Below are 13810 nucleotides of genomic sequence, written 5' to 3'. Positions count from 1 at the left end.
TCAAGAAGCGTAACGTATCACCACACAATCTAGAGCTCTGGGTGAAATGAAATTAAGTGGGAAAAGATAAATAAATTGAGGTTAAAATTGCGCTCTATAGGATAGATGGGCAAAGCTAGAAATAGTAATCATCTGCTATGCTTTTAATTACACTATACCGTGTGTCTCTTTTTAGTACTCCATAGTCATAGTTATACGTTTTCACAGCTGAAACATACTAAACATATTTACTTAATCAGGTTTTAAACATTTCCAGGATAATACATTTTTCTAAATCCAAACTCAGAAGTTCACAAAAAAAAACTGGCAAGGTCACATTGTTTGTCTGACTCTGTTGCTGTAGGTCCAGGAAATTGCAAAATAACTACTAATGTACTTCTCTTAAATGTTCCTTTAAAATTACTGCTAATTTTCTTTTACATTTTGAGAAGCACTTTGTATACCATTTTATAATTCAATATAATTGTACTGTCATACTATACTTACATACTACATACTATTTCACTGTATAGTAAGACTGCTATCATACTGTAAGCAATTTTACTAAATAATACAATACTGTAAGTATAGTATTATGCTTCCAGTATGATAGCAGTCCTGCTTTGTTGTCCAAACCACATATAACCTACTGTCAACACTTCATAAGATTACTATTATATTATAACATATTTTACACACAGAAAATTCTGAAGGACTGACTTTCTCTTCAGAGTGTATTATAGCATGATGTCAGGCCAAGAAACCTAGATCATGATACCAGTTAGCTAGCTATCTAAAGGACTTCTTGATCATTTTTGAGGTTAGTTAGCTAATTTGTATTAGCCGGTAATGGAAGGTGAGGAAGGTGACACAAAGAATAGAACAAAACCAGTGAAAGCAAAGTCAAAACCAAGGTAAGAAAATGTTTAGATTTATGCACAATGTACACCAGGCAGTGCAATCATACAATGTCTGTTGTCTGACAATGAGACCTGCTGTGTTGTAATGAACACAGTGGAATTCCACAGCTTTCAAAATAATGTTTTCCATGTCATAATTAAAATAATGTTAATTAAACTACAGCTATGCCTTATCTGTCTATACTATATATGAAAAGAAGACTTGAACATTTTAAACTCCTCAAGAGTCAAAGGGTGAACCTGTCTTTTCATTCTCACTCCCCTAAATTCATGCATGCCTTATAAGTAAGGTGCAGTAAAACCTCTGAGAGGATGGTTTAGCACTTTGGACAGTATAGGTCACTGAACATTGGACACATACAAATGCCACCTATGACCTTTATATTTGAATATCTTCAAAATCAATCTGTTTCAGTGTGTCTTCAAAATATGTTTTGTGGCAAATATTTTAATTACCAAAACATAATAAAAAATACAGAACAATAGGCTTTACAATTCAGTCAGAAACCATGGAAACCAATTACACATTTTTATTTTTCTCACAAAAAAGTCAAGAATTTCAGAATATGTCTTAACATTATAATACACTTCCTAGGTGAACTAGAATAGAAAAGAATAGAATAAAGCCAGCCATGATAAAGAACCAGATTTACAAATTCTTTAGTTAAGTTTTGTTTTGTAGAAGATTCACAAAATAACAGTTCCCAGGACTCCAATTCCCTGAATCCCTGAGACTACTTCTCCCAGTACCATTCATTACTCACTCTGAGTTCCCAGTCTACAAAATACCCTCACCAGTTCCCTATTACTCCACATCCTTTAAGTCCTGTTGTTACTTTGTCCCTTGCAAAGCTGAAAGTTGCCATTCATTATGTGATAATAAGCACTTTGGATTAGCAGTAGGTCTTAAGTGTTTGTAATAGACAAACTACGTGTTGAAAAAGACAAACATGTATGTAAGCAGATGCTTATGATCTGTGGTGTTGTCCAGGATTATGCTGTTGGGCTGCTGTTCAATTACTATATGCTTCACAATGGACTAATCTACAAAGACCATGCAATATATATGCTAATGATGATGATATATTTAGCTCCCTCACCAAACAACTATGTTCCCACTGATTCACTACATCAGTGCCTTTAACATATTACTAATTGAATGTGCAAAAACGCCCTGCACTCAGTAAAGAGAAACTGAGATGATTTAATTTGGAAATGAGATGCAAACTCGCTGCCTATCTTGATTCCGTAGCACTCCACTCAGAATAACTCAGCTTTAGAAGTCATGTGAAAGTCAAAGTGATGTGTTTCCCTTTTTAAGCAGTCTTTCTTTTAACTAATTTCAATATCTCTTAATTTAATACATTTTCTATTTAAATAAATAACTCTGTGTAATAAACTTGCATTATTTGAACTCATCTATGTAAGTTCAAATAATGAACTTATTATATAATAATGGGAGTAATACACTAGCAGATAAGCAACAAAGCAGAATAGATTATTATTTTACCAGAAGAACCAGGGTGATAGGACCCGTGTGTGTTAAAATATCCCTGGTGTAAGTGGTAAAATGTGTGGGTGGTCAGTACTTGGGTGAAGGGAAGTGGTGATGTGTGTGATGTGGTGGAGGGGTATTGTGATCGAGTCGTGATTGGTGCATGTGGGGGTGTGAGCCCACACTGCCTTGTGTTTGACTGGGTACCAGTCAGGACGTGACACTGGAGAGGTGTGAAAACGGAAAAGAAAGTGCTAATTTTCTTTCCTGCCTGTATATTTAGCCACTGTGTGGGGTACTGGAGGGTGGAGGTGTTTGACCGGTAATTATGGAAAGCCTGTAAACATTGGTGAAATATGATATATGGGTGAAATCCCACTGCACCCTCATGTTTTACTTCCAGCAGGATCATTCCTGTAGCATGTGACTTGGAGTTCTGTGATTGGTCAGATTGGTGTACAGCTAAATCTCAGCATTAGAGATATGTCTTGAGGACAATAACCCAAACATGAATGGTGGATTGGATCTGAATACTTAAGTCTTATGGTCTTTACACCCATGATGTGGTTAAAATGATTCAGACTGGTGAGAGATTGGCACAGCTACCTCCTAGTAGACACTCACACAGCTCTGTCTGTAACTAATCTGTCCCCCTCAGTTTCTTTGTAAAACTTCAAGGTCTATCTGGATGTTTTTCCCAATCGCCATCTGTTTCGCTGGAGAGGCAGTTGTGGAAGAGGCAGTTGTAACATTATCATGTTTTGATGGTAAAGCAATGCTGGTAACATTTTAGGAAGGGACATTCTGACCCTGTTGGACACATGATGTCAGCCAGATTTGTCCACATTCCCCCTCTGGCCCTCTATCCCTTAATTCCACCTGTCCATTCTCACTCCTGTTAGCCATGGCTTTGCTTCCTCTGTAGCTCCATCCATAACCTCGCAATATCGAGGTTCGAATATCGAAAACTTTGCACATGCTCCTGTGCATAAGTACCGTTCTCACTGAATTAGGTCGTGACCATAACATTTTCATCTGCCAAGATATGCCCAACAGATTACAGTCTATTCCTGTCCCACATACCAAGTAGGAGACAGTCCTCCTTTTCCCACAAGTGGTGGTGGTGAAGATGGGTTCTCAGTTGCTTCCAGGAGGACCATAAAGGGCTGGGGAACGTCTAGATCAAATGTACAGACGACAGTTGGAACAGGAGTGAGCATCCACCATTTCTGCAACCACCATTCTACAAACGTCTACAGTACATCATTCTATACAGGACACAAACTGCTGAACTCAGTGCCTCAGCTGAACTGTGGAGCTGGACTCTGGGCAGTTAGTATCTACATGCAGTATTTATGATTGTGGCCCTTTATAGAAACTTGGAAAAATGGAGAAAAAAAAAAAGGAAAAATGTTTCACTTTACTGATTGCTTCCATAGCACCCAGACGCCATTACATATTTACTTTATTTATGTAATATTTATTTGAAGCACATTTATTTGAACAACAACAACAACACTGCTCTAGACACGTCTTGTCTGTTAACCACAGTAACTGCTACTTTTCTCATTCATGCAAACATTCCTAGCATTCAGGATATTCACTCTAAAGGAGGCCACTTGATCAGCTGAGCTACAGCTGTGAGACCAGTTGGGCATGTGCAAGTTTTTTTTTTTTGCTTACATAGGGACTCAAATTAGGCCCCAATGGTTCGAAGGTGTTCAACAAACCGATCAGCAAGTCTTCTCTTGGTTTCTCCGAACCAAGGTTTCTTGGTTGATCGGTTGTTAAACACCTTCGGACCATCAGGATTAAGGATATGTCATTTCCAGTGACAAGGCATATTAATACTAGTGGACATTGTTTTAACACATTGTTGTGATGATATTTATTTATTTATTGTGGCAACCCCAGTACCACACTTAGTGATGCAAGGCACTGAATGGACACCATGGATACAAATCAAGATTCAGTCCCAGATCACTGTTTATCAATACATGTTTTATCAGACACCTAATACATATGTGCTGATGCCTTCTTCTTCTTATTATTATTCTCTACATATTACACCACTTGAATTGAAAATCTTACTAATCAGCCTGACTGCATATCCAGCTGCAGCACACACTCTCCTGTTTTGATGAGTTTGTAGGTAATGTCTAATACATTTACAGGTTTATCTGCACGGGATAACCTCTGAGGCTTCCCTGTGATGCACCCTAGATATTAGCCCCACAGGTCCTCTGAATCATTTTACTGGTGGACTTGAGACTTTGAAGTAGAGGTGTCCAAGATTCTAATTTTTTGGATATATTTGTTGGGACATATCTTAGCGATGGGTAAAACACTCCCCTTATCAAATTCAGGTTTGTATTTAAAGTTCCCTCCTGGCTTCCAACATGAACTTCTAATATGAGCATTAAATTACATACATAAGATAGATGTTTGGTAAATCCATTCATTGTTCTGCTGGTCACACCTGCTTCAGCACGCGTAGAAGATGAAGAGATTTTTCCACACTGCAATTAACCCATCCAGAATGAAAATCTGCAAACCAAGCAAATAACATGTTCGGTATGCAGATATTGTATTTAATTCGTCAAATGATTGAACCTGGTAACTGTGGAAATCGAGGAATTTGTTTCCCTCCAGACAGATTTGAATGTAACACCGCGCAAAATTAAAGTAAACATAGAAGACTTGTCATGTACAGTTGCGTGCTAGGGTAAGAACATACAGCTTTTTGCACACTGCATAAACGAAGTACAGAATGTTTAGCTTACTTAGTAACAAACATGTCGATAACACTAAATGACCTTTGACAAAGTGTCTGGCTACATAGCTAGCTAGCATAAACTTACAAAGTAGCTGCAGTGGCCATGGAGCCGTTAGGTAACCTCATAGCTAACTAGCTAGTAAAGTTAGTATGAAAAAGTTATTCGCCGGTTATTGGAGGAACACAACGTTAAGAGTATATAAATAATCTGTAGCTCATCCATTGACAATAGACTTGTGACAGCTCATAACATTTTGTCTGTCAATAAAATTTGTTGTGCTCTAAAGTAACAGTTGGTCTTTTGATTTTAACAGCATATTCCGACTAAATGGAGGGAGACGTCTTGCATGTAAATCATGCTTACAACCATTTGTGTGGATCAGAGAAAGCAAATGCACACCCGCCACCTTTACTTGTGTTTTAGAGCGGTGCATGCACGTAACCCCAGACAGGCGGCTGCAGCCTGTGACACGCGCTGTGCGGACCTGCACGCGCCAGCCAGCGTGGAGCCGCTTCACGAGCTCATGCACGCGCAGAAGAAGGCTGCCAAGTGCCTTTCCAGTGATAGATGGTGCATTTCAGCCAATACACAGCCATGTATTTGAAGCAAATTTACGCAACAGTCAGGTGTGTCAACAAAGGTAAATTACAAGCATTAAATTGTAACAGTTCCCCATAATACAGCTCATTCTGAGTACATGGTCTAGAACATTATTCTTTAGATTGTAGGTTTTTTTTTTCCTTTAGTCATATTGAAAACCTGCTTCATGCTAGATTTTTTTGTATACACAGGTACATGGAACTCAGAAATGAAGTGTTGAAGGGGGGAGGTGAGAAGGGTATTGCCCGACACACACTTAAAAACAAGAAGATTTTAGTCAGAGACAGACTACATAAGCTGTTGGATGATGATGATTACCTAGAACTTTCGCCCTTCGCTGGGCTGGGTTTATCCTATGGAGACATTCCATCAGCTGGCTGTATCACAGGTACTTAACCCATAGAAAATTGACTTGTAAACACATAATAATATTTTACACTTTGCAGTTTATGTAAAAGTAAAATTTTAAAATCTATTTCCATGGATGTTTTTCTCAGTGTACAAGTAATTACAAATTGGTGTTTTCTGTTTGTTTTACATACAGGCATTGGTAAAATAAATGGGCTTTGGTGTGTATTCATTGCTAATGATGCCACAGTTAAAGGAGGCACATCATACCCTATCACTGTAAAGAAACAACTCCGGGCACAGGAAGTGGCCATCCAGAATCGCCTGCCCTGTGTCTATTTGGTTGACAGTGGTGGAGCCTTCTTACCTCTTCAGGTATGTTTCACATTAAAGTCTTAAACTATGATGACAATAGCTCATTACAGTAAAGTGTACCAAAATCTGTTTTTTTTTACCTTGCAGTCAGACATTTTTCCCGATAAGAACCACGGTGGACGTATTTTTTACAATGAAGCCATCATGTCTGCATTGAAGATTCCACAGGTATCATGAATAAGAAAATAAACTTTTGTGTCATATACTTGCATGCAAATGTGTTTTTTTCGTTGTGTTTCACATTTTGGTATATGCACCATATTTTTGTGTGCAAAAACATGTGAAGGAGTGCCAACCAAATCCTTAGTGCTCTGTCATTTTGTGCTTGACCTGTAGGTGGCAGTAGTTTGTGGGTCATGCACAGCGGGTGGAGCTTATGTCCCCCTCATGGCAGAGGAAGCAGTAATGGTGCACCGGATAGGAACCATATTTTTAGGTGGTCCACCTCTAGTTAAAGCTGCCACAGGCGAAGATGTGTCACCTGAGGATCTCGGAGGGGCCAGACTGCACACAGAGTGAGTTACACAGAGTGACTGGAAAATACACCCATACCCAGAAATTCGGTTGGCTGTGATGATTGGCAGTGATTTGGAATAACCTCGCTCTTGTGCCAGGGTGAGTGGATATGTGGACCATTTCGCAGCGGTGGAGAGTGAGGCGTACGAGTGCGCCAGGAACATTATCTCCACTCTCAACTTCAAGCTCCCGGGGGAGAGGCACACAGAGGCTGAGGAGCCGGTGCACATTGTGGAGGAGCTGATGGGCCTTGCCCCACGCAGCTACCGTTACAGCATGGACGTGCGACTGGTGAGGTGCACGTGCACCCAGGCGTCCGAGTGCGTTCACATTCACACCAGGGAAAAGAGGTTGGTCTGAAGAGCTTTCCTGCTTCTCTTCTCCTGCTTTTAGATCGTGAGTCGTCTGACTGATGGCAGTCGTTTCCAGGAGTTCAAGGCTCGATATGGTACCACTCTCCTCACTGGGTTTGCCAGAATCGAAGGGTAAGATACCAGCTGCCCACTAGGAATAATATGCAAGTAGTATGCTAAATGGAACTGATCCCACCAGGTCTGAGCAGTTTGATTGTTAGCAGAACATACTGGTTTACTGAAATTTACTGAAGTTGAGACTTACAAAGATGTTCTGAAAGACATATGCTTATTTATATTCCTGTGTTTTACCAGACATCAGGTTGGCATTATCGCAAACAATGGAGAGCTAACATATGAAGCCTCTTTGAAAGGTGCCCATTTTGTTCAGCTGTGTGACCAGAGAGACATCCCTCTCATCTTCCTTCAGAACACGGCCCCGGGCCCTGTCCACACACTCTCACAAGACAAGGTATAGCAGCACCACCAGGGGATGGAGTTCATATTCTTAAACAAGCTCGTAAAAAAAGAAGCATATTTAAAATGTTTCTGCATATGCATTATCTCAGTTAAGGTGTTCAGTCAAAAAAAGACTTTATGGGCCATTTAAATCTTGTAAAAATGATCCTGCTACAATTGTAACACTACACAGTGTGACTCTGGGTACTAATCTTCAACTATTTAGTTTAGCAATCTAGTTACATTTATTTATAGCTTTTAGTGTGAACTTTCTGACATCAGTATTGTATATCTTCATGAAGCAGATCTAAGACCTCTCAGTTATTGTTTTTGTTTTCCTTGAATGTAACCTGCACCTGGTATTATGGCTTTAATGTTAGGCATTATTAGGCATATTAGGCATTATTCCAGTGGTGTAAAGGTAACTAAAGTCCTAAAATGTGGTTCTGGTGGTGGTGAATGTGTTTTTAGTTAATGTCTATAAGATGTTTTGTATACAAAATGCACAATAATCTTTTCCTTTGTTCCTGTTAGTATAGTGTGGGATGACCAGTAAACACATATATGTAGTTTGTTTGTTCATTCATTCATTTATTAATTCAATAGTTTGTTTTTATATCTGCCTCTCTCAGGCAGAAACCCACAGTAATAAACTCAAAGCTCAAGGAGCCATGATGTCTTCTGTGGCGTGTGCTTCTACTCCTAAGATCACTGTGGTCATTGGTGGCTGTCACGGTGTTGACAGCTACGCCATGGTCAGTACCACAAAATACTGCACTTCATTTAGTATGTATCGAATCAATCAAAACATTTCAAAGAACCATTGTCTTAATACAATTAAATGTTTGTCTGAACATCTTTCATTTTAGTGTGGGAGATCTTTTGACCCGAACTTCCTGTTTCTGTGGCCCAATGCTAAAGTTTCGATTTTGGCCCCAGACTTTGCCGGCACCCTGGAGCAGGACGAGGACAAGGCCTTGCACATTAACAAGCAGTAAGAGTTTGTGAAGGCTAACTGAAAGGAGACACAATGGCTATCTGCAGGACCTTATAAGTGCCACTCCTATGCTAACAATTCAATCATTATCATTTTTTATTGTTCATATAAAGTTATTTATTTTATTGCTTTCCTTCTTGCAGGCTAAAGGAAGAGAGTTCAGCTTTCTACTCGTCAGGCAGGCTCTGGGATGATGGAGTGATTCTTCCTCAAGACACCAGGAAGGTAGAATACACCCTATAAAAATAACCATGCAATAGTCTCAGATGCCAAGTCAACCCGTGATTGATTATATAACAGCTGTGTGACGTTGCAAGATTCGATCCCAGCTTGTCTCGTATTTGAATAACATCAGATGGGCGAAACCCAATCGAGACTCTCTTTATCTAGTTTCTTGATTCTCATTATCTTGTAATGCTGATTTGTGTGTTTGCTTTGATAGGTATTGAGCAAATGCTTAAGAATAATCAAGCAACAGGAATACCAGATGTCTAGAGAGAAGCAGAAAACAACCCTCTTTCGAATGTGACACAATCTCTGCAAGAGCCACTGTCACTAGAAAGGCTTTTTGTATGACTGCTTACAGCCCTAAGGGTTTTTGTGGTTTATACAGTACAGTTTGCCAGTAAATGATCAACTCAAAAGTAATGTATTGTATTGGAAGAAAATTCAGTGTGGCTATAAATGAATATAAATCAATGTAAGCAGCGTTTATATGCCCTCACCATAAAACCTGACATTTTTATATAATGGTAAACTCAGATGAAACCTTCATAATCTTTACGTTTAATTTAATTTAGTTTAGAATTTTGCTGAAACTGTGGTTAGCACAAACTACAAACTACTAGCAATTTGAAAAACACTATGTACCTTGGACCTAGGCCTTGAACATGCCATGTAGGGTAACTGGAATGATGACGTCAACTGAAGCACGTGCTATCTCAGTTAGATCTGTAGCACTGAGTATCAGCAGGTAGGCTGGATGTGGGGAAGCTCCTGGATTTATTACAATGCTCAGAAGAACTCCTGAGAACACAGCCATATACGTAACTCATATACGTGACTGCCTAATCTGTTGATGGTTAAGTGATAATTAAAAGAATCCACTGCTCAGGTGTTTAGGTTCATGTTCTTTACCGTCATCTTCATCTGGAGCATCTGGGGTTGGCACAAACAGAGGCTCAGATGGATATGAATCTGGTTCCTGCCAAACCCAGGTCTCCTTGCTCTTCACATTCAGCTTACAAATCTGCATTTTGTAACACAGAAAAGGATCGTCACTGTATGCACACTGCAGGAGCTATTGTAGCCATTTGCAAAACATTTTTAGTCTTACACCATACCTACCCGATCAGGGATAAAGTGGTTCAGTCCAAGTCCATAGACAAAGGTGTAATCTTTCCCGCAGTGCTTTTTGTAGTTGATCTGAGGAAACTCAAAAGCTGGTGTGTGTAAGTTGTGTGTGTAAGTGTGTATGTGTAAAATGGGAAGGCAAACATAATTTTAACAGTGAAATAAAATGTTTACATCAATGTCTTTTAGATTAGAAGGATAAATGAATTGATTAAACTGTTGTTGGTGGCTGAGCTGTTGTCCAGGTTTGAGCTGGTTGAACATTTACCTTGCCTGGGTGCAGAGAAGAGAACCTCAGGTTCTAGCCAAACCGTGCCCTCCCTGTCCATGACTGCAGTAGCAGTGGTGTATGGCAGCGAGATCAAGTTCTTTCCCGGCTCTTCCTGTCAGTCAGTGAGCAAGCAAACACAGATGGCAAAGCATAATTCAGCATAGCCTGCGTCTGGTGTGACTCCTTCTACATTTGGCCTATATGTTTAAAATACAGCACTGTGTGTATTTTAAAATGGAAATGGTTTGGGTTGTTTTGGCAAGAGGCAGTCATGTGGTGCAATGAGAAATGAGAACTCTAAAATGATCTCCTTACCCGGTAGATGTCTAAAGGAAGCACATATCTTCGCACTTCTGGCTGTGGGGCAGTAAGGGCAGCGTTCTTCACCTCCTCCCAGTTCTGCTTCAAGTTGGCCAAGTACAAGTATTTATACACGAACTCGTGCCTGTAAATAAAAGGCCAGAGTGCATCAGCGTTATTGGTGTAGTTGGTATACATCAGTGGCACTGCTAAGGTGTGAGCAGTCTGCTACTCAAAAATGTCCCTCCACTCCTGTGTTTACAAACTGACTGTTCATGTAGAGATGGAGGGCAGATTACACAGGCAACATAACTAGAAAGTATTTCTAATAAATACATGTTTCTCTTAAAGTGGGTGTGTTTTTTCTTATTTTCTTAATCTACTCAGTTAATCTTATCCGCTATCCATGGATAAAGACCAAGAGCAGATCACCCTTTCCAGGTGCACAGGTCCACCACTACGAAACCTTGGTCTTCGTAACAGTTTATGTGATGAAAGAGATTGAAGGCAGACGCTCTGAATTTGTGCCCAATGTATTCTCCAGAATGTTTTTCAGCCAGATGAAACCATGTCTGGACAAAGATTGTAAATATGTGTTACGTAACATAACATACAAAGATAAAATGTCAAGTCAAATGCCTGAAAGACAACTTACTCCCATCTTGTCATTCGACTCAAAGCAGTCCATGTAATTTTTCCCCATGATACTCCAGCAACTCAGGAATTTCAAGAGGTTAATCTTTATTGGGGTCTCAACGAACACAAAGTACTCCTCTGTCATACCAAAGCTGAAACCGGGAAGAAAAGATTATCATTACTATTTTAGTTTTTAAACAATGGTGTAATATGCCAATAATATCATTTGCCTATGAAAAAGAAAATAATTTTTATTAGACTTGCTGCAGAAGTAATTAACACTCATTACAGCACAAGTATATATCTGACCTGTGAACATAAGATGGCTTGAATCTCTCATTGCTGGGGAACTGCACAACAACTTTGGATTTCTCAATTGGATCAGATTTGTCTAACAAAACAAACAGAACCCTATAACAGCGGCACACTGTAATAATGCTTAATAACAGTCAATAAACTGTCAAACTAACCTTTCTGTGATGGAGGGATTTTGACAATGTTGTAAGCCAATGAGAAATTCTTCCCAAAACAATTTCCAATGTTGTACACTGTGCCATCTTGTTCAATGTGTGGGTGTGCAGTTACACCATTGATTGAGACATAATTGCACAAGTCTACCTTTAATAGAATATTTACATTCATATTAGACTTGATAAGCCTTTTTTAAATAGTACTTTTAAAATATAAAATAACTCACATAATTAAAGCATTTACATTTATTGCTTTGGTAGATGCTCTTTTTCAGAGTGCCTTACTTATTGGTATGAGAGGAGTTGGGTTTCCTGGGAATTGAACCCATGACCTTGGTCCTGACCTCCACTTTCTCTACACGTTCTTTCAAACTGTGACAAAGGGCACTAACCTTTTTTATTGTTTCCAGTGTGTCTGGATTGACTTTGGTAATAAAGTTGGTCTCTGTGCAAGCATAGAAGTCTTCACCAATTGGGTACACATTCACTAAGCAGTTGTCTGTTACTTCAATGCCTTGGAAATAAGTGAAAAACCTATCGAACCCAAACACAATATAATGTATTTTAGAATTTGATGCAGTTTCTTAATATGAAAGTGCTTTGTAAAACAAACCTGGAGAAGATGTTTTTGCATGGATCCGGATAGGCTGCAGTGCCAAATTCAGTGATCACAATCCTTTTCTCTGTCATCGCCCGCACATAAGCATCTGTTCTGATAAACCTGAAGTTAAATATAATGGTCTCATGTCAATGTAAGAGATATGACCCATTTAGTGACTGATTTGTAGCTCTGGAGAGTGTACCAAGTGATATAGAGAGGACACATGAAATGTAAAAAGAAAATATAGGTCTTTGGACAACTGGGAACAGACCTTATACAAGTCAAGGCCTCAAAAAGGTTTACTGGAATTTTGAGTATAAAGACTGTAAGTGATCTTGTGTGACAAAGAAATGCATTTCACTGTAGTAGATATTATGATAGAATGCATGATTATTTAAGTAAAATAGCATTTTGAAAGTCTTCGGACTTCAAGTTTAAGATCAGTAGTTATATAGTTGCCGGAGACAAAAAAAATGGAGACTGTACTTGCGATGGTAAGTGACATGTCCAGCCTTCAGGTCGAACTTGTGCATGAGTGCCTGACCATCAAAGAGGTGCTGGAAAGGTTCATCTCCAATCTCGAAGAGCCCAGGGCCGACACGAAGAAGACTGCCCTTTAACCATGCTGGAATTTCCCCTGGGGAAATGACCAAGCAAATTCTCACACTCTTGAACCTTGATAAAGCTGAAAATAAATTCCCAACAAGTAGGATACAGAAAGGGACGAACCAGTGAGGTGGGCAGGTACGGGCTCGGCTAACTCCTGGCATGTCTCAAAGATCTTTTTATATCCACCAGCGGGGTGCTCGATACTGCAAGTGAAATAAATTACCAAAAATGTCACATCCTAGAGATTTCAGACTCCATTAAGGTCCGTTAACAAAAGCCGTTATCCATGCAAGAACCATGAAACAGAATATTTTCATCAGACAAATCAGATGAAAGTTTGACAGCATGGTTTTACAAAAAAAAATTGTTAGGTCATATGTAGGTTATAGTATGAACTTACAATGGAACATTACAATTAATATGATTACCAATAAAAACATCACCATGAGTAAAACTATTGTCACCTGTACAATTCAAAACAGAAATGCGACACAAAAGTTTTTGCGCACTCACCGGCTAACCATCTTGCTCTGGGCATGAGACGTCTCTAAACAGCCTCTGTATCCAAGAAATGCAGAAATTCATGTCTTTGTTGACAAAGAATGCCAGAGCTTTCCCAGGCAACCAAGAAGAAGGGAACAAAATGTCCTTTGTGCCCAGATTTTGGGTAGTTCCATGTGTGGTCCTTTCTAGGGAAGGTGTACGGTTCTAATTTCAAACAACATGACAAATGCAAATGAGTGATGCAAAT

At 39.3% G+C, this 13810-nt stretch overlaps 2 protein-coding genes across 4 annotated transcripts; one reads left to right on the top strand and one right to left on the bottom strand.

The window, feature by feature from the left end:
* Positions 1-5034: 5034 nt before the first annotated feature.
* LOC143512994 (biotin-dependent 3-methylcrotonyl-coenzyme A carboxylase beta1 subunit) lies at positions 5035-9930 on the top strand. 2 transcript variants are annotated; one of them, XM_077003890.1, is made up of 13 exons: positions 5035-5119; positions 5485-5811; positions 5963-6159; positions 6316-6494; positions 6582-6662; positions 6831-7009; positions 7109-7301; positions 7404-7495; positions 7679-7835; positions 8455-8577; positions 8692-8816; positions 8963-9044; positions 9262-9930. In XM_077003890.1, exons 1-13 carry the CDS (start codon positions 5100-5102, stop codon positions 9346-9348), a joined length of 1842 nt encoding a protein of 613 aa, XP_076860005.1. In that variant the 5' UTR covers positions 5035-5099; the 3' UTR covers positions 9349-9930. The 2 variants fall into 2 exon arrangements, with proteins under 2 accessions (XP_076860005.1, XP_076860006.1); XM_077003891.1 differs by having other exon boundaries at positions 5061-5119; positions 5595-5811.
* LOC143512995 (retinal Mueller cells isomerohydrolase) lies at positions 8796-13725 on the bottom strand. 2 transcript variants are annotated; one of them, XM_077003892.1, is made up of 15 exons: positions 13573-13725; positions 13180-13262; positions 12937-13087; positions 12463-12570; positions 12242-12383; positions 11850-11997; positions 11689-11770; positions 11399-11531; positions 11176-11315; positions 10759-10888; positions 10441-10555; positions 10167-10261; positions 9957-10068; positions 9690-9845; positions 8796-9056 (listed from the first exon to the last, which is right to left on the bottom strand). In XM_077003892.1, the coding sequence occupies exons 1-14, from the start codon at positions 13581-13583 to the stop codon at positions 9697-9699; spliced, it is 1599 nt and encodes a 532-aa protein (XP_076860007.1). In that variant the 5' UTR covers positions 13584-13725; the 3' UTR covers positions 8796-9056; positions 9690-9696. The 2 variants fall into 2 exon arrangements, with proteins under 2 accessions (XP_076860007.1, XP_076860008.1); XM_077003893.1 differs by lacking the exons at positions 13180-13262; positions 13573-13725 and having other exon boundaries at positions 12941-13063.
* Between the last annotated feature and the right edge of the window lie 85 nt (positions 13726-13810).

This window comes from Brachyhypopomus gauderio, chromosome 4 (assembly GCF_052324685.1).
Source record: "Brachyhypopomus gauderio isolate BG-103 chromosome 4, BGAUD_0.2, whole genome shotgun sequence".
Taxonomy (NCBI): Eukaryota; Metazoa; Chordata; class Actinopteri; order Gymnotiformes; family Hypopomidae; genus Brachyhypopomus; species Brachyhypopomus gauderio.
This window is presented reverse-complemented; position numbering and strand designations above follow the sequence as displayed.